Source organism: Xiphophorus hellerii, chromosome 22 (genome assembly GCF_003331165.1).
Source record: "Xiphophorus hellerii strain 12219 chromosome 22, Xiphophorus_hellerii-4.1, whole genome shotgun sequence".
NCBI classification, from domain to species: domain Eukaryota; kingdom Metazoa; phylum Chordata; class Actinopteri; order Cyprinodontiformes; family Poeciliidae; genus Xiphophorus; species Xiphophorus hellerii.
Window position 1 is genome coordinate 13,356,734 of NC_045693.1, and position 24,043 is coordinate 13,380,776.

Sequence of the window (24,043 nt, forward strand, 5' to 3'; positions counted from 1 at the left end):
TGAAAGAGATCAGTCAGATAACCCAGACACAAACAAGATATCTAGAGATCTTGTCATACAGCACAGACTATCCTACATTTTCAGTGTGGTTGCTTTGGTACTTTCTTTTTGCTCTTATGTAACTTTAACTTAGTGAAGAGGGAAATCCTGGGATTTTAATCCCTGTAATCAGCTTTTCTGCTCCATCCACTAAAGTAAACTAAAAAAAAAAAATCGACTTTTTTCATCATCAACATCAAATATTAAATGCTTTTTTAAAATCTAACATATTAACATAAAATTGCTGAATTAATTACATGACTCTTGTTTCTAAATGTTGCTTTGTTTGTTTTTTTTGTAAATGATTGGACTGAAATTGTGTTATTACCCTTGATATTTAATACAAAAACCTAATTTCTTTCCTTGTGAGGTATACAGTATTACCCAATGCTCTGTTTAGCATTCGCTTTTGCACAGCAAAACACTAGAAGTGTATTTTTTATAAAAAGATCAACAAAACCTATTTAAGAGAAAGTTGTTAATGTTGTATGGAATGCATAGACACCCAACAGCGACCTCAAGGTCAAGGTAGTACAGCATTAGTGTTAATGGATCACAGAAAGTTTGGATAACCTAATTTCAGAGTGTAGACAAACACAATTCTCCTGAAGGGTGAATTGTGTTGTGGGTGAATTGTGTCTGAGGGTGAGCAGGGTTTCTGTAGGTTGTACAGTAGACCAACAGAAGTGTAGAAACCACTGTACTTTTTAAATGTTTTCTACTACCAGAAAAAACTGTTTACTATTGTCTTAAAAATATAAGAACTATACTAGAAGAGAGGTCTGCGTACTATTTTTTTTTGTTGAATTTGGAGCCTAAGTGTTTGCAGTTTGTTTCTCTGTAAACCAGAATTTTTCAGGAATTTTTTTTCGCTCTATACTGTTTCTATAAAAACAATATGGAGCGGAAGCTATAATAATAAAAATAAATAAACGTCATTACAAAAAAAAAAGATCAAAGTGTCTGATTTCCAATTTAAATTTAATAATAGTTAATGGACTTTTTGTATTTCTATAATGCAATAATTTGCATCTGTTGAAAAAATTGAAAATTGAAAAAGGATTTATAGTGAAAGTCATATGTAATTTGCGAAGGTTCTGATTATATGCAGAATTCTAACTATGATAATTCTGCTGATTAATTTTTTAAATATGTCTAAAACTCTATTTGCCTACGTCAGTGTATGAGACTTTCATGTTATCATTTCTTTCATTCATCCTAATACTGGCACCCCCCTCTTACATTAGTGTTACGTTCATCCTCTAAGCACCTGTTTGTTTTTTCTGTTTATTTCCTACTACTCCTCATCCCCCTCTGTCCATTCTTTGACTGGATTCTGTCCATTGTCCAACTTTCCTATGATTTGGTGGCTGTGTGTGTGTGTGTCCATGTCTTCCTTTTCTTCCCTATGTGTTGCCTTTTCGGTGATAAAGCAAAGGGAGCGTGATTTTCTGAAGACGTTGCGATTGGTGAGTGGGAGAGAAGCATGTGCGGTTGAGCAGCATGGAGACACGGTGGATGATGATGATGATGATGATAAGGGGGTACGTGTGGCTTGCACCCTTAAAATAGCCCACTAATTCAGCTCATGTTGTGGCATTTGAGTAGAAGCATTGAAATATTCATACAATAGGGTTTCTTTTCTTACAAGTAGTTATTTCTCCAGCTGATAATGACATTATTTGGCCATTGTTGAACATATTTTCCTTTTTTTCCACATTGTTTTAAGGCACTTTTGCTTTGGGACTTTTTTTGATGAAGACATAATGGAATTATGTTTAAATTTTATGCTGCAATGAAGATAATGCATAGCTTTTCCTGGGACCATTCACATCAGTTCTTTACAAAAACTGCAACACGCGATCATCCACACCCATGTATAAAAAGCATTTAAAAAGTTTTCACATCCACATCGCTATCTCCACACATCATGAAGTCATACAGTTAATTCTGTCTGAACTTCGATGATGATTAATTTTTGTCTTTGGCTTTAAATTGTGGATTTGGAAATATTTAGCTGCTGAAGCTCTCTGAATAGCCTTCACTAAAAATGTTTTTTAGTGCCGTTGCTTTACTACAGAGAGGGATAGGATGGCTGGATGCAGTTCAAGCCTTTCACTGCTGCTTCTGCTGCTTCATCCTGGCTCGAATGCATTTTCCATTTCATTACCTCATCGTGCTGTGGCCCGTAGCCGTTCATGAGCATTTGCCACAGAAGATCATAATACAGCACTATATAATCATTGGTGGCACTGAAATCCAAATGGATCTTAATTTAAATCTTTCATTCATTTTGGCTTTAAGAGTTGCTTTTCCTTTTGGTTTTGAGATTTGATTTGTTTTGAACTAATCTACTGTATGTGGCTTGAGTGGATGGAAAATGTTCAGCACATGGGTGGTTCACCACACTTTATTCAGAGTATGCACACAATTTGAGTGGATTTGAAATGGCAACAATTGTTGTGGATTCTATGTCTGTCAGTAGTCTGTTCTTTTACTTTTGTTTACCTCTTCAGATGTGGGGGTAAGATGCATGTTCTGTGTCATTTGTTTTTTTACCTAATCATTTTCCCACCTATTCCCTGATGTTAAGTGTCTGAATAAGCATACAGTTGTTCTTTCCTATTTATCTCCACAGCCTCGGGAGAGAGGACGGATGCGCTTCCACAGACTCCAAAATGTACAAATAGCTCTGGATTATTTAAAGAGGCGACAGGTAAAGGACTTGGTCATGGTCATTCTAAGGTTTTTGTTCTATCTTGTAATTGAAAAAGACTATAAAGAAAATATCTCTTTATAGCATTCTCTTCTTATGAATGATCAATAATTATTTACGATGGTAGCAAAGGGAATGCTACTGTATATCATACATGTAAGAGAGGAATAGTTACAATGCAGTAATAATACTTTAAGAGGAAAACTTAACTGCTGAGCTGACATTTTAAGCTACCTCATTTTGTTTCATTTTAAGCTACCTTTCATTTTCAGCTTGATCAGAATGGTTAGCATAACTAATAGAATAACGTCATTCCCTTAAAGAATGTAAACATCAACTTTAACTTTGAGACTTCTTAAAGCTTGTCAGCATTTCCTCTTCCAGTACAGCTTTGACAGACAGAGGTTGAACCTTAAAGGTGAATTCACTGATTTGACAAAAAATTCCCACGCCAGGTCTGACTGGATCTTTATAATTTGAGTGTTCTTCCTTTAGTAATAGCAACCACACTAAAAAGTGTTGAGGGTAGATTGACCAGTGAGTGCTTAGGTATGGTGTTTTACTGCCTGGAAAAGGACGGACTTTTGAGATTTTATCCAGCTGACCAGTCAGCAGATTCCAGTCATCAGCCGACACAGATTTAGATTTAAATTATTAACATTCAATAGAGAAGGTAGTTTTTGCTAGGAAATTAGACAGGCATCTCTCAAAAGATAAGAAAACAATGTAAGAAGAGAGCAAACATTTTTGTATCTCTTTATTTATATTTGCTGATGAACACCAGGTCTTTGAGGTTGGAAGTCCTCCTTCCTATCACCCTCATCTTTAGCTCCTCCCACAGATTTTTGAGCAGATTCAAGTCAAAACTCAGACTAGGGCTCTCCAAAAATGTTATTACATTGAGACAGAAGAAACATGTTCAAAAAATTTACAAATAACTTTAAACCTAAAATAAAATGCTAAAATAAGCAGCTTATGTGTTCAGATCTATTATATTTTGGGATTGTTAGCCATTTACTCATGCATAGACACTGACAACAAAGAGATGCACATTACTTAGTAACAACTGATGTGTTCATTTGTTTCATTTCTTTTGTAATTCCCTATGATAAATTAAATTCATTTTAGCTGCTCTAAACAGAAATGATACCATTGAATTTGTGCAGACTAAAATTTCCAGCAGAGAGAGTTTAAAGCTCTCTGGTTGCATCCCCTCCCCCTCGGCTGTACGTAGGGTGTACAGATGAACACAGCCTCATTGAGCTGTAGCCAGATGTGACGTACAGCCACAAACAAAGGATTCATGCAAGACCACAGATGAGATAATGTATTATTCCAGCTAACTTAGAAACAAAATGTGTTTGTGCAGTGTTGTTACTGATAAAGTAATCTAGCTATTAAAACTTCTTTAGATCTGCCTTTCCCAGTGTGGCGTGATTACAGCCGTTATAGTTAAACAAGGCTGTCAGGAACTAATGATGGCTCTTCATAAACCCAGACAGTGTAGACTTTGCTCTACTCCAATTTGAGAGACAGCTCTAAAGACTCATCACTTTCTGATTCTGGTATGTGGTAATGTCCTAGCAAGTTTATATAATTCCCCTAGGTAAAGTCATTATTTCACAGAGTTCACCTGAAATGTAACCATTCAGAAGTGTTAGACTAGGGTGCCACCTAGTGGTGGTTGTTATACATGACCAGGAAAAGTTAGCAAAACAGAGTTGCAGTTATTTTGTGTGTGATTATTACAACTAATAAACATATAAAGAGGTGTTGTACTGATTGTAGATCTTATATCTCTAGGTCAAACTTGTAAATATAAGGAACGATGACATCACTGATGGAAATCCAAAGCTAACCTTGGGATTGATCTGGACCATTATTTTGCACTTTCAGGTTAGTGATGCAACTCATTCTGTAGTAATGCAGCTTAATTTCTTTCAATGACTCTTTTATCTCTTATCAATGAACTCATGGCCTCATTAATGAAAAAAAAAACACTACATTGGTGAACTTTTGCACTTCTTGAAGTTCTTTTTAATGTTTCATCACATTTGCAGCCACTAATTTATTTCATTTGAATTTTATGTAATAGTCCTTTAAAAATGCATATAATTGTAAGTGAAAGTTGGTAAAGTACTTCGTAAAGGTGCCTTTTTCTGTAAACATCAGTTTGCAAGTCTTTATATTTAGTTCGGCACATTGACTAGGCCTTTCTCACAGATTAATATAGTTTGAGCTAAACCATTCTATTTTAACTCTGGGTGTGTGTTTAGGGATGGTGACTATTCTCTACAGGAATTAAGCATTTTGCAGCCTGTAACACATTTTACTTCAAGATTGCTGGCTTTTTTTTTTCTTTTCATTTTTTGCCCCATCAGTACTTGAGGTGCAATTCTCCAGAGGTCAGATGATAGGTATTTTGTGAAGTCAGAGAAAATGGGATGGGGTAAAAAAATTCTTGCCACACCTTTCAGATTTTTATTTACAGAGAATTTTAAAAGTTATGAGTCATTTTCTTTTAACTTTAGAACTGTACACTAATTTTTGTTGATCAAAACAAAAATTTGTGTTTTTGAATATGTTGGAGTCTGTAGTTGTAAAGAGATAAATAAAAAGGTACATTTACATTTACAAAGAGCTACTTTAGGAAGATCTCTAGTTCTAAATTACCTTTTTTTTTTTTAAAAGTTCTTTAATTATACAAAACATCTCTACATTCAAATAGACTAAGCAAATGAAAAGTCATATTTATTGTTTAATTTGTATTTTCTCAAATCTGCCTTTCATCTATAAGAAAAAAACAACTCTGTTTTGTACATATTGATACATGCAATCATTTCAGCCATTTTGTGTTATTTTTGAGGAGCTCTAAGTATTCTGTGCACTCTAAACTCTAAATTGAGGTATGGTTCTGTAGATCCTCAGTATTCTCCTAAAAAATGTTCCCCCTGGGAATACTCAATCACTCTAATGCTGTTACATAAATCATCTCACACGAACATCCACATGCCCAGTGAGGAAATTCTTCCTTTCATGTTTACTTCAATTCTCTCCCATGTTGAGACAGTAAGGTTTTTAAAGCTTCATAATTTTGAATCAGGGATATAATTACTTTAAATCAATATGCCATTTATACTTTGAGCCTGTGTTTATTTTCTGATCTTAAGGAGAGTTTAGTGCACATCCAATTGCTCTGTAGCGCCTGAGTGAACAGAGTGAAAGCAGCATGTTGAATTTTGCCTGGACTCAGACAAGCTGACAGGTAGCGTCCATGATGTTGCCAACACCTGCCGCTGTCCGTCTCACGCAAGCCCAGGAGCGTTTGGCGGTGCGGCACAGGACCTGTTTTTTCTTGCTCTGCAAGGACATCTGGGTACCTGATGGGTTCAAATGTCGAACTTCATTCAAGTTGCACACCTTTGTCTTTTATTAAAAAACTCAGCTGACAGAAAACTGACAGGTGTCAACAGAAGGAATTTTATAATAAATGCTTTATTTTTACTATGTTTGACAGAGGAATCCAAGATTAACCTCTTCACCTGAGGACAAGCTTTTTTATTTTTTTGGGGGAACTTTGTGTTCATGCTCATCTTACTGCTCGAGGCTAATTTTAAAAACTTACATAAGTTTTGTTTCAAATTTTCAACTTTCTACTTCATACCAAGTTAGCTTTTTTCACTTGTAAAGTTTATGTTTTAGTCTTGTCTGAGCAGGGATGTGGACAGGTCCGTAACAAAGCATCCAAAGGTGTACTCTAAGATACTGCATTTCTATGTGGCAATCATACTGTTTTGAGTCTGGCTGCTGCCATGGTACCTCTGTAGCACTTCACTAACATCAGGGGTTTTAGGCAATTGTGTGACTTCCTTGTTTATTTTGCCCTGATTATGTCACTGCTTCGCTCTGCAATGTATTTGCTTTCTCATTATGCAGCTAGCTTGAGTCATTTTCATTTTACTGTTATTAAAACTCTGTCACTGACAAAGAATGCTGCAACCGGAACAGCAAGTCTTGCTGCATATCATTAACTTATAATTAACTGGTATCTGGAGAGATAAGCTAATAATACAAAACAAATAGGATCCGATCTGCTTTTATGCTACATCTTTAGAAGAAGGACTGTTATTTGGACTGTACTTAGTGTCCGGTGACTGTGACCTCTGGAGAAATTTTAATATTATGCTTCACATGTACATATAGTAATTTTTAGATTTACCCTGATGCTCATTACATGTTGCCAGACAGTTCTAGTAGCGCTAATGGTTTTATAAAGTGAGTCACTTCCTGATCAGATTATTAGTGACTTTCAAAACTGTTAATTGTAATGTTTGCTTTGTCTACCGGAACTCACCCCCAATCTCTCTTCTGGCACAGCTATCGTGATTTTATCGATAAACAAAGTGAAGTGAAATGACTTTTTGTCCAGCTGGGATTTGCTTCAGCTTCTCCTGCTCTTTTAGTACCATCCTGTTTTTCAATTATCCATCCTGCTCTTCTGAGACTCTCTCTGGTTCATGAGGCCACGGTTTCTGTGCAAAAGCATAATTTGTCACTTTTGCTTCACAGTATGTTGTCACTGTTTTAAAGAATTGTAGAAACAACTGTTGTTTGTGGAATTATTCTCTTGGGAAACAAAAGCAGACTAGCCAGATTTAAACTGGTTTGTCCACAAGTCTCTTTCATTCTCGGCCAGCTGAGTGCCAGAAGCATGTGGGCCACGTTTGCGTCTGCATTTATGGTGTTTGCGCCGGATTAGCAAAGCTGGGAAAATGTTTCAAAGGTCAGCAAAGACTGTAGTGTGAGAGGAGAGAACACGGAAGAGGCGCAGCGTGAGAAAAGGCTGACCGGTTCTCAGCAGGAAGTTTAAAGGACGAAGTAGACTCCTCTGAGTGCAGAGCTTCTTGTCTCGCTGCCGGACTGCAGCTGCTTTTGTATGTTCCTCTGCTCTAGTTATCTAATGGCTTTCCATCAGAGGGATAATGCTTCTATAGACTGAGAGATAGCTCACTGGATGTTTAAATCCCTCTGCTGTTTGGGGTTCTGGCACTGTCGATGGAAAAGTATTCAAAGATCTGAGAGCAATGGGAAACATCTCTGGCTGTGTTCGGGGACCTAAAGAAGAATGCTATGTTGACCCCAAGAAAGCTCCATTAAGTGCTGGATCTAAAGAGCTCAGAGGTCGTCAATATTTTCAGAGAAAAAAGAGGAAATCAGAAGATTTAAAGCCTAATGGAGCAAGTAGGAGTTCTCCAGGTGAATTCATTGGAAGCAGTACTGTCTGCAATAGTTCTGAGCTTCAAGATGACTCAGAAGACAACTCTAAGCGAAACCAAACAGAAATTAGTAAACTCTCCCAGGTGGAGAACCAACTAACCAGGCAAGGTAGTCTCAGTAAAGGTGTATATATTGGAGAGGTACCAGTTATTGTCCTCAGAGGTGATGGTAATCCACCTCTTGACACAAGGATGGCATGTAGGTTGGAGAGTTTGTCTACAGACATTGGAAATAATCACAGCTGCAGGAATGCTGTTGAAGGAAAGCACCATGGAGTTAGTGCAAACCCCAAGAATGTCTCGGCCAAAGACGGTCTGCTTGTAAAGAAGCTCCTGCAGCGCCAACTGAGACGGGCTGTTAGCTTCGGAGCGGTGGAGCATGTGTTACAAACTCTGAAGGGCAATGACATACCTGGGAGCGAGGAGATGTTTGCAAAGATCATATGTGGGTCTCAAGAACACAGAAGGAGGAGACATAGGACATACACCTGGCCTGGTTACATCAAGCCTGCTCCAGCTCCTGCCAAGTCTGTTTCCACCCAACGCAAGGTAAAAGGAGAGTGTTCTATAAATAGTTACCATGGGGGTGATTCAGGGCAGGGTGAAAAAGCGGTGCACCTGAACAGTGATGGTGTCAGTTTATAATCAGGTGGCACTACTGCTACATTAAAAATGTACCTTCTTCATTGCCAAACATAATTTTAGATTTCTTGTAGATGGTCAAAATTGGCACACATTGGTGGGTTCAACGTACAGTACAGACCAAAAGTTTGGACACACCTTCTCATTGAATTCAATGAGAAGGTGTGTCCAAACTTTTGGTCTGTACTGTATGTTTCTCTACTGTTGATTGGTCACTGTTGATTGATTTATTTCCTGTGGAATCGAGATCTGAATACAATAAGAATGTACTTTTTTTTAGCTACTCCTCAACTTTACCTGGACATATTTGGGATCTTGGTCATTCTGGAACAGTATTCCATGACTCTACAGTAGATTCACATCCTGCATGCTATTTGGCTCTATTTATGAGCTCCTCAGGGTGTTGAAGTTATCTTGTGTCCTTAGACGAAACTGCCCACGACACATTAGGTTTTCACCTCTGGTTCCCTGTAGGAGTGGTGTTTTTCAGGTCATACTCACCCGTTTTTTTCTTCTAAACACAGCAAGATAAATTGATAATAAAGAATTTGCATGTGGTATTATCTAAACTCAGCACTTTATCCCAATCTTTCTCTAAATACTTTAGTTATATTCTCTGACAGATTTAAGTTAAGCTTGTCTAAAGCTGCATGATATGGAAACAATTAATATTTGATAATGTTGTTGAATTTGATAATGATATGATAAGTCTACAGATTTGGTTGTCTTTCTGTTTTTGCGTTCAATGCAAGCATACATAACATGATGCTTCTTATGGACTTTATCACCTTATGATGATTTTTCCTTCTTTACCATTCTCATGCTGCATTGAACCATAAGTGCCATCAAGCATAGTTTACACTACAGAAAAGTTACTTGTATTTGACACCCTGAATGCTGGGCACTTAAACAAGCTGCTCTTATATTATTAATAGTGTGTACAGTAATATCTATACATTGTAGTATGATGTGTTATCAAATGTGATCTTGGTTGCTGTGGTCCCAGTATTATCCTTTAACAGATCTTTGGTTTTGACTGTTGTGGCAACGTTGAAATGGAAGAATAACAATGTGGACAGGTGTGCTGTTTATAATTGTCACATGGGGATAAAGAAAAACTGTGTTGTTTGAAGGGGGGTCAAGTACTTATTGTATAATTTGTGTATAATATACTATGATGCTTATTTAATAATCTGTCTCTCAAATTTCAAGTGAAGCTACTATAAAAGTTTGTGTGCTTTTTTGTTGTAGCTTACTCGTTATTATTATTATCTTTTTCATTATTGATTTCCTGTTGTTTTTGTCATTTATGTAGTGTTTCCACATTTTTGGCTTCTCATAATATTTGCAAAGTTTCCAGAATTTGAGCAAGTACTATAGACAGTGTTTAGATGTAATCACAGTTAACTCTAAGACCAACCTGTGAAGTGGCACTGTTTGCTTTGTGTCATGTTCATGCTCAAGTGTATATCTCATATAGATTTCTCAGTCCTTGAAAGTGGAATCTCTTATACTTTATCAGGGAGAGGTATGTTGATTTAAGATGGTTCTTCTGAAAGTTTTATTTGACAAAGCTGAACAGAAAAAGATCAAAACCTAAATATGTGGACATATTGAAATGGTTCTTGCAAAATGCAAGGCACAATAAAGACACTGTCAAGGGATAGGTTATCAAATATATGACCACCATGGAAAACATCTAGGGCTGTGTTTGTGGACATAAATGAGAATGCTGCTTTTCCTTCAGAAAGAAGGAGAAGCAACAAAGAAAGCACCACTAAGTCCTGGATTTAAAGAGCTCAGAGTGTGTTTGTATTTTCTAAGGAAGAGGAAGTCAGAAGATTTAAAGCCTAATGAACTAAGACAGTCTGTCCAACTCATTTGAACAAATAGCTTATTCAATTCACAATTATTGTCATCTCAAGGCTCTTTACAAGACAAACAGATCCAATGTGTATACAGAAATACAGAAGCAATTTAGTCCAAACATACAGAGTCAATCAAATTTATATTCTAATTTCATACATTATAATTCTGTTATAGTTATGATGAAGCCTGATTACTTGAAATAATTTAGTTTGTAGCATTTCTGCCTCCTCCTACATGAGTGTTATGATAACAGTGGACAGTTGATTGCATCGAGTTGTTAAACTTCCAGCAATCTTTCATTCTGATCATGTGGCAATAGTGGAAAGGAAAACTACCTTTTAACAGGAACAAACCTCCAAAGGAATCCAGCTTTGTGTAAATGGTCATCTCCCATAACTGACTAGAGGTTTTAGAAGACAGGGTGGGTACACAAAAATATGGAAGCATTGATCCTGAAGCTCTCTCTAAGTTAAGGAAAACATAAGCAGGGTTAATGGCTGAAGCAGCTGCTTTAGTGGCTTTATCTAGCAGAGAAACACGCCTATTTAGATAGATATGAAAAGAATGAAAAGCAAAGTACATTTGACTAGGAGAGAGTAGTTCAGCAGAGACAATCAGCTGGACTATTTCTGCAATTAAGTTATGGTTCTCTCTACCAGGAAGTTGTAACAGCTGAATGCAGAAACACCAGGCCATATGTACGAGAAGAAAAACCAAAAAGAGACTATATATCAAATTGCAGCAGTAATTGCAGATAATGCATGATTAAAAAGTAGTTGGAGAAAGTAGAGGAAAGTGTTGGTCAGTATTTCCTTCAGAGGCTTAAACCTATAGCATCATAACTGCAGAGATGGCTAAGGATAACCCCAACCACTCATCAATAAACCTTGTCAAAACGAAGGACTTACACCTTGTCATAAAAGTAGACATTGGCTTGTGTGCAGCATAAATATATGCTGCACACAAGTATATGCATAACTGGGTGGTGCCAACCTTATGATTCTCATAAGAGAAAGAATGTAGCAGATCTGTGACGCTGGAACACTGGAATAATCTAGTTTTAATGCCGACGATTCTGTTCAGGGCTATAGCACTGCTGGGACATTGCAGTCGTTTTAGTTACGGTGTTTATTTGAAATATATAATGGAATAATAAAATCAGTGTTTTAAGTGAACTCTGTGACACCAACTCAATTCTTTGAACTATAAACATCATGTCTGTGCATTGTGAAACCTTTCTCCCTCTGCTCTGTGGTAGATCTCGGATATCCACGTCACAGGGGAGTCCGAGGACATGACAGCCAAGGAGAGACTACTGCTCTGGTCTAAACAAATAACAGATGGCTATGTAGGCGTACGATGTGACAACTTCACCACTTCCTGGAGGGATGGGAGGCTGTTTAATGCCATCATTCACAAATACAGGTACAGTTTCACAGAATGGTAATGTGTTTGATGAGACTACTCTTTTCATATGGGCTTAACCTTTATTCTTCTATGCTCCATATGTTTGTTTAATACTTATTACCTATTTGGATTTTCCAGCTTGACTCATCTCAACATACTTTAAATAACTCATACGTCATTTTTTCTTTTCTTTCATGTTTTCCTCTTATTTCAGACCAGACCTGGTTGACATGAGCCGGGTGTCGACACAGACCAACCGCTCCAATCTGGAGCAAGCGTTTACTGTAGCTGAACAGTTGGGGGTGGCCAAGCTGCTCGACCCTGAGGGTAAGACCCACATTTTCATGGCAGGGTTTGTTGTGGAGGAAGACCTGTAGTGCATCAGAAAGCAGAGGAGAAACCTGACAACTTGCAGAGAAAGTTACCTACTGCAGCTTTAAATGTACAAAACTATGTTTAACCCTCCTGTAGTCGTAGCACGAGACTGAGGGAGAGCACAGCTGATGTCATGGTTGGACAGTGGGGAACTGATGGGGGTGTCCTGTCAGCTCGTCAGTTTCCAAAATCACACACACACACAAAAAAATTCATAAAAGTGCATGCAGGGTCCTTATTAGCAAGTACTGCTGGGACTGCACACAGGGTAAAAAAAAAAACTCATCCAAGGGTTTAAAGAATGATTTAAGATGATTTGGGCTTGTTTTGCAGAAGACCATGGGCTAATCTCTATTCAAAAGTATTTATTAACTTTGCTTTATTATGTAAGTTCATGTTTATTAGAGTATTTTAGAGTCACATCGAAAGTCAGATGTTCGAAAACTGAAGTTGGTCAAAACAGCTAATCTGAAAAAAAAAGAATATTGTTAGTAATACTGTCTGCATCCTGACCTGAACCTGATGGAAACGATGTGCTGGTATTCTAATAGAACTGTCCACAACTGTTTAAGGCATGATCGCTGATCAGAAGAGTGGAGCAAAGTTTCTCCATAATGATATGAAAAACTGGTGGAGACATTACAGATGACAAATAGTTATTGGTTCCAAAAGTTCTTAAATAATGTAATTGCATTGTTTCATATTCTGCTTTTGCATTTTAGCTGAGATTTAAATTAAATAGATTACAGTACATTTATCAAAATGTTTTTGTTCATACAAACTTGTTTATACCAGTGTCTTAAGACGTTTTTAGACCAATTTTATTATTATTTTTTATTTCCTGGACTTACTTTAAAACCATCAAAGAAGACATACTTGTTCTCAGCATGTTATGTGGTCTTTCCTAACCTGTTGGTTTCAACTTTGCTCATCAGATGTTGATGTTCAGTCACCGGATGAGAAGTCTGTGATTACATATGTCTCAACTCTGTATGACGCCTTCCCCAAAGTACCAGACGGTGTTGATGGAATAAGTCCTAATGTAAGTTCATGGCACTGACACACATGAAGGAAAGAACTGTTGACAGAGTTGATGAATGATGACTCTCTGTCTTTCAACAGGATGTTGATATCAAATGGGTGGAGTACCAAAACATGATCAAATACCTCAGCCAGTGGATAAAACATAATGTGGCCGTTATGTCAGATAGATCTTTCCCCAACAATCCTGTGGAACTCAAGGTTTGGTTTTCTATATTTTATGAATTTTAGGCACCACTAGGACTCCAACATTGCAGTTGGTAGCACTTACCTTGCAAAGTAGTAGTAGTAGTAGTAGTAGTAGTGGTAGTAGTAGTAGTAGTAAACCTGACTGGTTTTGAAAGGATGGACAGATTTGTGTCTTTTACTGTACAGAAAACTGGTTACATGGAAGTACATAGCATACAACAAGAAATCTGACCAGTCAAGGTTAATTGCCTGCTTCAAACAGCATAATGTGATCCCTGTCTGCTACTGTAGGTACAGTTGATGGATTTTGGAAAGAAGAAGCATCCATTAGCTGTAGGATATTGATATCTTGCAACAGTGAGAGTAATTCCTTGGGGATATGTGGACCTGGTTGTGAGGGCGGTTGCAAAGAGGGGTGGTTATTTTCAAAAATTATATAAGAGGGTCATTGTCCTGTGGAACAATTAAACAGTTTAATTTTCACTTTATGACTTATTTTCTCAGGCACTTTATACGCAGTATCTACAGTTCAAAGAACATGAAATACCACTAAAAGAAAATGAGAAAACAAAAATCCAAAATCTCTACAAAATGCTAGAGGTATGGAAAACAGAAAACATCTTTATTTTCTCTTTAACTTTCATTGCCATTCATTGTGTGTCACACCAATAACAAGCTTGGTTTTGCTGTGGGTCTCACAGATGTGGATCGAGTTTGGACGTATTCAGTTACCCCCGAGCCATCATCCAAATGATGTGGAGAAGGAATGGGGCAAATTAATTGTTGCTATGCTGGAGAGAGAAAAGAGCCTGCGGCCAGAACTGGAAAGGTATGAGCAGAGAGTGAGAGCTTCAGCACTTGTTTTTTCAATCTGACCCATCAAGATTTATTAAAAGTTTGGTCTTAAAAATGTGAATTACTCAAAAGACAAACACACCTGGTTCCAAATTGTACCTGGTTATATACCTGGTTCCAAATTGTCAAAATATGACTATATGACTATATTATGAGGCATTGAACTCATAAAATGTTTTTCTAATGTGCTGCTTTATGATTTGAAGCACACTACACGTTAGCATATTGCTCTGTAAGGTTGTTTTCACAGGCAGAGTGCACCCATATCATATTTCAAGCCTCTTAATGTCTTTACTGAAATTAGATACTGAGGGCACTGCTGGACACCTGTGTGCGATTTGCAGAAATCCCCTTATTCTAATATTTTTGCCCAGTCAGCAGGCCTGTAAAAACACAAGACTTAATGCACAGATGCACATCAGTGAGCACAATTTATAGATGTTAATGTTCAACATGTAATGGAGTGATCTGCAAAATGTCTTGCAAACATACATTACACATTTTATACTCATTGAGTATACGATTAAGACATTTTATTTAATTCTTCTCATTTCATAACATAATGCCTGGAGTGAAATAAAATGTAGAGTTTGAAGTCAGAAGGATGAGAGTGAGGTTGAAAAATTGTTTTAATAACAAAAGTGAAAAACATTTTTAACGTTTTTACAAGAATGTGAACAAACGTGTGAAATATCTGCCCACAAATGAAGTGCCTTGCAAAAGTATTTATACCACTTGATTTTCAGCTAGCCAGTCTAAAGTGGTTTCATGACCTGCAACCATGCTGTGTTGTAAGTTCTCACTTTTGAGACAACAATAATAGTATGGAATGTCAACCTTTAGTTTAACTTTATTCTCACAATCTTATCTGTACTGTTTAGACTTTTTTGAAAGCCTGCTTCTATTCTCGACACGTTTTAGCTCATTGTCAAAGTTTAAAAGAGAAAAAATGCTGTCACCTTGTGCAGCTGTTCCTTCATTTTTTTTGGTCAAATTATGTGGAAAGAAACGGCTGTGTCAACAAGTTATCCAAAAACAACAGTTTTAAAACGGTTGTTAGCTAACTCAATTACATGCCAGTTGCATTTCTTTCTTTTTTTGCATTAATATTATTTTTATGGAGATGGTGTTTTGTGTTCAGTTCACAGTAGTTCAAACATCTTTGAAAAATGCAGCTTCTGCTCTGGGTGTGGCTCTTTTGGCTGTGGTGCTTACAGTCCTGCTACCTGTGAAGTTGCTCTGTCCCAACATGCTGTTTAATTTTCATCCCCTAAGGAGTGGGATTGTCTTTCAGGGTGGCTTGTTTTACACACCCCTCGCCTGGATGGAACACTATAAATATTAGAAGGTTGGAGATGGTTCTGTCAGTTCTTTCTAATAGTGCTTGTTGTCAGGCTATCGAGGTTTCAGACTCCAATTCTGATTGGTAGTGTTGGTTAGTGGCACCCTGGTAACAGTAATGCCTGCTTAAAATGTGAAGTAAAATGGCATTTTTGAGCAGGACCTCTACTGTTAGCAACAGTAGCTTTAATACGAGCTTTGGCTCCTGTGACAGCATCCTCACTGAGCCGTTGCAGATTAACAGCTCGGTCTTTCTCAATAACAACCTCGCCTATGGATCCAGGTGAAAATACTTTCTTCTTTCTTGACTTTTACAAAGCATGCTGTTTTTAAGTGTGCTTGTTTATTTATTCATTTATTTCAATCGTAGTCCATATCTTGAATATTCCTATGTTTTTCAGGCTTGAGATGTTGCAGCAGATTGCCAACAGAGTCCAGCGAGACTGTGTTAATGGAGAAGACAAGCTGGCACTGGCGAGATCAGCTCTGCAGTCTGTAAGTATTTTGTGAAAGCAGAGGTTGATAGAAAAAATTACTCCTGGTGTTGATAATATCTGTTTTTTTTTTCTTTCCCGTTTTAAGGATACAAAACGTCTCGAGTCAGGGATTCAGTTCGTGAACGAGGCTGAGGTCGCAGGCTATCTGCTGGAGTGTGAGAATATCCTCCGGCAGCAAGTGGTGGACATCCAGATTCTCCTGGATGGGAAATTCCCATTTGCGGATCAGCTTGTTCAGAGGTACAAGGGGAATCCTAATTCCCCACTAAGATACTCTGTTTAGGGATATAATAATTTAAAAATATTGCACACTACAAAACACAAAATCTTACTAGATATTTTTGGTCTAGTTTCTAGTGCAAATATCTTAGTACACTTGAAGTAAGAAAACACTAACTTACAAGTTAGTTTTCAACAAGAAATATGAGCTTGTTTTAAGACATTCCGTAATACTGATGAAAAAGTAATAGTTTCACTGTCCGTTTATTTCACTTATAATATGGGAGAAATGTTTTGTTCCACTGGCAGATTATTTCATGGATAACTTGTACTTTTTCATCAATATTAAGGAATCATTGACTTAAGACAAACTCCTATATTTTAGGAAAAGTTACTTGTAAGTAAGTTTTGTTTGATTTGAAGTGTAGTAAGATATTTTCACTAGAAATTAGAAAAAAAACTTAGTAATATTTTGCTTTTTGCATTGTAAGATTATTGTGTTCAAATTTATAACGTTTGACATTATTAAAGGTTTTTAAAAATTGTTTTGAAAATTAAATTGAAATATGGCATGCTGTCGTAAAGGTGGTACTCAGTTTCTCTGCAGGAAATGCATTAGTCTTGCAAGTGAAAACTATAATTACTTTAATTAATAATATGAACATTTATTTAATATATTATTTTAATTTAAAACAATAATAAAAACAGTCAGAATTTTGATCAATTAAAACGGATAACTGCTTTCCTCTGATATTTTTAGGGTCTCCAGACTCCGTGATGACCTCTTGGCCCTCAGAGCCGAGTGTTCCACTGTGTACAGCAAAGGTCGCACCCTAACAACAGAGCAAACCAAGCGCATGATCTCCGGCATCACGCAGAGCCTGAACTCCGGCTTTCCACAGAGCATTAACTCCAGCTTTACATCAGATATTACTCCTTCTCTCACATCAGGGGGTTTGGGTACCCCCGGATCCACGTTCACCTCCGGCCTCAACTCGTCGCTGACCTCGCCTTTGACCCCTTCCCTGACACCAAATCTGCCACCGGCTTCTGTCCCAAGCTACATGGGAAGCGGGGGCGGCATGGAGCCTGGTAACCTCATGCATCTGAAGCACATGCAGATCAGGAAGCCGCTGATGAAGTCGTCACTGGCAGACCCCAGCATGTCGGAGGAGGAGGTCAACCTTAAATATGTGCAGGACCTCCTAAACTGGGTGGAAGAGATGCATGTGAGCAGTTTCTGTCCTTTTTATTTATGTAGGCTGTAAATGTAATTTTTTGACTCACTGCATTCTTTTCGTTATCTGTTTAGTTGCAATTGGAGCGCTCAGAGTGGGGAACAGATTTGCCCAGTGTGGAAATGCATTTGGACAGCCATAAGAGCGTGCACAGAGCCATTGAAGAATTTCAAATGAGTCTCAAAGACGCTCGACTGAGTGAAGTGAGTTAGTTTTTAAACTTTCTCATAGATGTAAAGCATGAAATTTATTTATTCACAAAATTGTTTGCCTCCTAGATTCAGATGAACATGCCACTAAAGCTGACATATTCAGACAAACTGAACAAACTCGATAAGCAGTACGAACAGCTGTTGGTGAGTATGACCCTAGAGCTCAGCTTGATTATTTTCCCATTTTAAAGTCGTAGCCTAACTGTTTGAAATATTTCAGAGCTCTTCGAGGGATCGGCAGAGCCACCTGGAGAACCTTCATGACTTTGTGTCGCAGGCGACTCAAGAGCTCATCTGGCTGAACGAGAAAGAGGAAGAGGAGGTCGCCTTCGACTGGAGTGATCGCAACAGCAACATCTCGCAGAAAAGAGACTACCATGCTGTAAGCCATTTCTGTCTTAACCTGTTGGGATCTTTCGTGCACCCAGGGAAAAAAAAAACAAATCAGTTTACAGCATTCAGAAAAGATCATTTCAGGGAATGGGTTTAAATGGTACCTTGAATGATTGCCTCTACTCTGCTCACTGAGGCAGGATGTGAGATTATGTGAGATGATGGAGTAGCTGATCCTTCACCATGCCTTAGCACCAGGGGCATTTACCTTAACGTCTTTACACAGGACCTGATGAGGGAGTTGGATGAAAAAGAGGACACCATTAAGTCTGTGCAGGACAAGGCAGAGCGCCTCATGCTGAAGAATCACCCAGCCAGACTAACCATTGAAGTGAGGCCAATGTGCTATTTTCTGTATTTGGGCCTGGAATTGTGCAGACAACTACAAGTTGTTTCTAGCAGGCAGTTTTCCAGTATGTCTGATTATTTTGCTTCCTCACAGGCATATAAAGCTGCAATGCAGACACAGTGGAGTTGGATTTTGCAGCTCTGCTCCTGCGTCGAACAGCATCTTAAAGGAAATGCTGTATATTTTGAGGTGAGTTGCACCCTAAAACTGTCCTATTAAATGCATTTATTTATTTATTATTTCATATCTAACCTTTATGCTCCTTTTTATTTCCCCTATGCAGTTTTTCAGTGATGCCAAAGTGTCCATGGACTACCTTAAGAACCTAAAAGATTCAATTCAGAGAAAATACAGCTGTGATCGATCAAGCAGCCTGCACCGGCTGGAGGATCTCATTCAGGAGTCCATGGTAACACTGATGCAATGACATGAAGTGTATGCATTTGTGTGTAAAGATGAAAAGTACAATAGGTTTTCCACATTTTGACTGGTCACATTTTTAATGTGACCAGACCCTGTTGTGTTCAGGTTAGTTCACAAAGTTAGTTTGTTCTTCACATTTTTTTCCTCATTTGTGGGAAATAAATGAGACTAGAGCACCTTTTTCCACATGTTTTCAGTGTCTCCCAAATAACCTGCTGAAAATTTTTAGCAGTACTTATAACATTTTTTCAACAATGGCTTTATTCTTGCCACTTTTCCATAAAGGCAAAAGTGCTCCTTGAAATCTGTTTGAATGCTTCCACAACTCATAACTTTTTCCATCACTTTACAATAATGTGCTACTTTATGTTGGTCTCTCAGAAAAAATGTCATGTTAGAGTCACAAGTTTTTAGTCATAACATTGCAAAGTCCAAAAAATGCTTTTTATTTTTTAAACTTTTTATGTCATGGTACAAACTATATTGTTTGTGTGTATTCTCAGGATGAGAAAGAGCAGCTACTTCAGTACCGTAGCACTGTTGCCGGGTTAGTGGGCAGGGCCAAAAACATTGTGCAGCTCCGGCCGAGAAACCCTGAAATTCCCCTGAGGTCCTCCATTCCTGTCAGAGCGATATGTGATTATCGACAGATAGAGGTATTGTTGTTTTAAAAACATGACACCACAGTGACTCCCATTTAATTTAGAAGCTTGTTTAACAGATCTCTGCTGTATCTGTCTCCTAACTCTTTCAGATTACCATTGATAAAGATGATGAGTGTGTTTTGGTGAGCAACTCTCACCGAGCCAAGTGGAAAGTCATCAACCCAGCAGGGAATGAAGCCATGGTTCCCTCTGTTTGCTTCACTGTGCCTCCACCCAACAAAGAGGCTGTTGACTTGGCAGCAAGGTGAGACGCTCGGAAACTAGGATCCATTTAGTGAAGTTGAGAGTTTCCTAAAGCATTCATTGTCTAAATCGCTTCTCTTCTACTGCAGAAATGAACAGTTATACCAAAATGTCCTGACGCTGTGGCACCGCTCCCATGTCAACATGAAGAGTGTTGTGTCCTGGCATTACCTAATGGCTGACATACGGGCCATCCGCAACTGGAACGTAGCCTCGGTATTTATAGATATTTGTTCCCCCACTCACTGATAATAATTATTACTAATTAACTTTAGTTTATGATCACACTCAGAGATTTGTAATGCTTTCATTTTTGAAACAACTTCAGATAAAGACGATGTTGCCTGGCGAGCATCAGCAGGTCCTGAGCAACCTCCAGTCCCACTTCGATGAGTTCCTGGAGGACAGCAAGGAGTCAGAGGTGTTTACAGTGGCAGATTGTGCACAGCTGGAGAGAGACGTGGCAGCCTGTAAGGAGTACTACCAGGAACTGCTCAGATCCGCAGAGAGAGGCAAGCCTTCAATTCTCCTCCTAATAACAGCCCAGCCTACAGCAGAGGCACTTTGGCCCTTAAGGCTCTTAAGCTATAAATTAAGACTGTGATTTTGTACAATTACATGATTTATACTTTTTAAACATAGGAATGTGTCTATTAGTTTACATTTAAACCAATAAAAGCCAGGGTTGCAATTCATGAACCATAACTTGACATACACTGTGATAATGCCGCCACCTAGTGGTGTGTATCCCACATAATTTCTTTTGGTTTTTTTACATGGTTTCTGTCAAACACTACTGATTACAAAAAAGTCATTTCTTAATTAATAATATCTTTATTGTTAATATTTTTTATCAACAGAAGAACACGAGGAGTCAGTGTACAATCATTACATCTCAGACATCCGCAACATCCGTATGCACCTGGAATCCCACGAGGAACACCTAATCAGGCAAATCCGATCACCACTGGAGAGAGATGACCTAGAGCAGAGTCTGCAGCGCATCACTGAACACGAGGTAATCAAATTAGTATTTTTTTATTTTTTATCCTTCATACATAAATAGGCACATATGTGATGTAGCTATTCATAACATTCTACATTCTGCTTTGCAGAGGAAGATGTCTGAGCTGGAGAGGCTGAAGGGCGATCTAGATGTCATGAGGGAGAAGTGCGAGCAGTTCTTCAGACAGGCTGCAAGTTCTCCGTCTGTGTCCACGCTTTCCTCTGAACTTTCTGTCCTCGTTCAGAGCATGAGCCAAGTGTACTCCATGTCCTCTATTTATATGGACAAGTAAGAAATGTGTTTTATTGCATGTCAGGGAGATATTTTTTTTTTACGGAAAATAGTTGAAGTGAAGTGGAGCCTCTGTTTTTGCAGGTTGAAAACAGTGAGTTTGGTGGTGAAGCACAGTCAGAGCGCAGAGTCTCTCGTTAAAGCCTATGAGTCCAAACTATATGAAGAGGATGCCGTCAACTCGGATGTCAAATCCATTGAAAATGTGATTTCTACACTTAAGGTAGCGCTACATTTTTAAAAATGTAAAAGCATGTTTTTTGCACTGTGACAGCTTGTTTTAAGTAGTCATCCATCTTTCTGTTTGTAGCAATGGCGGACGGAGATCGATGAGAGGCAGGAAGTATTCCACGACATGGAGGATGAGCTGCAGAAAGCTCATGTCATCAGTGATCGCATGTTTAAAGCCCATAATGAGCGAGACTTTGACCTGGACTGGCACAAGGAGAGGGCGGATCAGCTGAGTGAAAGATGGCAGAACATTCACTCTCAGATTGATAGCAGGTTTGCAGGACGTGTGTTTTGTTGCATGTCTTGTGTAGATAAGGCACTTATCAGAATTTTGCCACAACTTTCTAAATCCAATTTCCGTTTTTGTAGAGCTTTGACCAGCCGATTTTATTTGATCACAGGATTTGTGTGCAGAGCTCTTATATTATTCATGAAGATTTTCTATAACAATTTCAGGCTGCGAGACCTTGATGGTATCAGCAAGTCTCTGAAACACTACAGAGACTCCTACAGCAGTGTGGATCAATGGATCTCAGAACTGGAAACGGCACAGCTGAAAGCCCAAGAAAACAAACCTGATGATAGCAAGGCTCTTGCTGAGATATTAAACAAACAGAAAGTAAGAGAGAACTAAAGTCCCCTTTTCATAATAAGACCTATCTATTTTTATAGTGTTCGGTTCTAAAATATGTGTCATTTTTAGGTTCTTGTTGCTGAAATGGAACAAAAGCAAAACAGAATCGATGAGTGTCAGAAGTATTCGGAGCAGTACTCATCTGCTGTTAAGGTAATTTGAGACTTTATTTGATTTTGCTAAGGCAACACTTAAAAAAATATCTTCTTGACATTTACTAGAAATATTTCAGCAAATTTTTTAAATTTCGCTTAAAATTCCAGGATTATGAGCTGCAGTTAATGACATTCAGAGCGATGGTTGACTCCCAACACAAGTCCCCTCTTAAAAAGCGGAAGATACAGAGCTCCTCTGATGCCATTCAGCAGGAGGTAAGACTAGATATGGATTTTATTTACAGTGCAAAATATTTTTTGCTTTTGTATTTTCTGCACATTCACACATTTATCTTTGTTGGATTAATTTCATGCAGTTCATGGACCTCCGAACCCGCTACACTGCTCTTGTGACTCTTATGACCCAGTATGTGAAGTTTGCCAGTGAAACGCTGAAAAGAGCCGAAGACGAGGAGGTGAGCTGGTTTCAATTTAAGAATAACATTTATTTATAATGCTCAAAAAAATGCATCCTGTACTGTATTTGCTCTGGTTCTTGCAGCTTCTGGGGCCTCTTTTGTTTTCCTGATGACGCCATCTTTGTCTTTTCTTCTGAAATGAGATGCATGATATTTAGGTTCACAAATCTATATGCTTTACTTCTCATCCAACTTGACTTCTTGACTCACAGGCTCATCATGCTGACAAAGAGAATTTGCTTCATTGAGCAAAAGAAGCAAAGAAAGTGCATAAGTGTGTAAAATAGCTGCATGTCTGCTGGTGATGGTGAAGTGGGTAGAAACATCTCAAGCATTCTTGGACAGAAACAAATAAAAAAAAATCTCTCTAGGAGTTTGTAAAGTGGTTTTAATAGAATTTGCATTTTAGAGATTTTAGATGAAAGACTCATATTTATCATTTTTATCTACACTGTTCCTTTTTATCAACGTGACATTCTATTCCATTGACTGAAATATTCAAGTTAAAGGCTACTACTTTTCTAAATTGTCCAGTGTAAGATTCTGCTGCTCCAATAAATATGGGTGGCGAAACATGTGCATGATGATGTATTTATTAGTTTAACAAAAATAATCAGTAATCTATTAAATAATTTTTAGATACTGTTCGCAATATGAACTAAATTAGCATTCTCTCATAAATATATATTTTTTTAAATCTCAAACTCTTGGAGAGATTCTTTAGGAATATAGTGGCATATTTGAGGTAACCATGTTTATTTAAATGTGAATCTGTGGATGACTAATTTTTTTGCATTGTAGAACAGGAGGGCTTTCGAAAGAGCAGAGGATGCAAAAAGGACAGAGAGCATGGAGGTCCAAAAAGCCAGAGGGGAAGTAGAGATTAGACAACTTAAGGAACGGATCCAAGAACAGGAAGTTTTGCTTACGGAAAGGGAAGCACAGGTGGAGAAGCTGGAAGCAGAACTAGAAACACAAAAGAAGATTGTTGAGGATTTAAACTTTCAGAAAGCAAAGCTTGAGCATGATGTCAGTCAGTATCACACTAAGTTAGACATAGTGATTAAAGACAAAGCTGCACTTGAGCAGGAATTAAAGCACACCAAAACTTTAATGGAACAGTTGGAGGCCACCTCTTGTCTGACTCAGAAGAAACTCGAGGAAGTCTTAAAGAAAGAAAATGATGCACAGATTTCCAGCCTACAAAGAAGAACAAATGCACAGGAAGTAGATTTAGCAGCAGGGGAGTTGCAGAGTGAAGTTCCAGCTAAAAACAATGATCAGACTCCAGAGTCTTTGGGACTTGAGAGCCAATCAG

At 38.1% G+C, this 24,043-nt stretch overlaps 1 protein-coding gene across 7 annotated transcripts in view; it reads left to right on the forward strand.

Moving 5' to 3' along the window:
• The window catches only part of dst (dystonin), a 112,379-nt gene that overhangs the window by 29,053 nt on the left and 59,283 nt on the right, over window positions 1–24,043 (forward strand). For 5 of the 7 annotated variants that reach the window (XM_032553317.1, XM_032553324.1, XM_032553319.1 and 2 more), the window contains 30 exons: window positions 1,473–1,583; window positions 2,678–2,755; window positions 4,559–4,651; window positions 11,801–11,967; window positions 12,164–12,276; window positions 13,260–13,366; window positions 13,447–13,566; window positions 14,059–14,154; window positions 14,256–14,383; window positions 16,152–16,245; window positions 16,333–16,487; window positions 17,227–17,695; window positions 17,779–17,907; window positions 17,983–18,060; window positions 18,137–18,298; window positions 18,536–18,640; window positions 18,752–18,847; window positions 18,942–19,067; window positions 19,585–19,737; window positions 19,836–19,990; window positions 20,079–20,205; window positions 20,318–20,501; window positions 20,850–21,007; window positions 21,105–21,283; window positions 21,371–21,509; window positions 21,597–21,790; window positions 21,974–22,136; window positions 22,221–22,304; window positions 22,415–22,522; window positions 22,624–22,722. In XM_032553317.1, coding sequence (XP_032409208.1) covers window positions 1,473–1,583; window positions 2,678–2,755; window positions 4,559–4,651; window positions 11,801–11,967; window positions 12,164–12,276; window positions 13,260–13,366; window positions 13,447–13,566; window positions 14,059–14,154; window positions 14,256–14,383; window positions 16,152–16,245; window positions 16,333–16,487; window positions 17,227–17,695; window positions 17,779–17,907; window positions 17,983–18,060; window positions 18,137–18,298; window positions 18,536–18,640; window positions 18,752–18,847; window positions 18,942–19,067; window positions 19,585–19,737; window positions 19,836–19,990; window positions 20,079–20,205; window positions 20,318–20,501; window positions 20,850–21,007; window positions 21,105–21,283; window positions 21,371–21,509; window positions 21,597–21,790; window positions 21,974–22,136; window positions 22,221–22,304; window positions 22,415–22,522; window positions 22,624–22,722 — 4,170 coding nt within the window. Of the gene's footprint in view, window positions 1–1,472; window positions 1,584–2,677; window positions 2,756–4,558; window positions 4,652–7,560; window positions 8,581–11,800; window positions 11,968–12,163; window positions 12,277–13,259; window positions 13,367–13,446; window positions 13,567–14,058; window positions 14,155–14,255; window positions 14,384–15,790; window positions 16,034–16,151; window positions 16,246–16,332; window positions 16,488–17,226; window positions 17,696–17,778; window positions 17,908–17,982; window positions 18,061–18,136; window positions 18,299–18,535; window positions 18,641–18,751; window positions 18,848–18,941; window positions 19,068–19,584; window positions 19,738–19,835; window positions 19,991–20,078; window positions 20,206–20,317; window positions 20,502–20,849; window positions 21,008–21,104; window positions 21,284–21,370; window positions 21,510–21,596; window positions 21,791–21,973; window positions 22,137–22,220; window positions 22,305–22,414; window positions 22,523–22,623; window positions 22,723–24,043 lie in introns of those variants that run through there. The other 2 variants (XM_032553318.1, XM_032553323.1) reach the window with 2 other exon arrangements.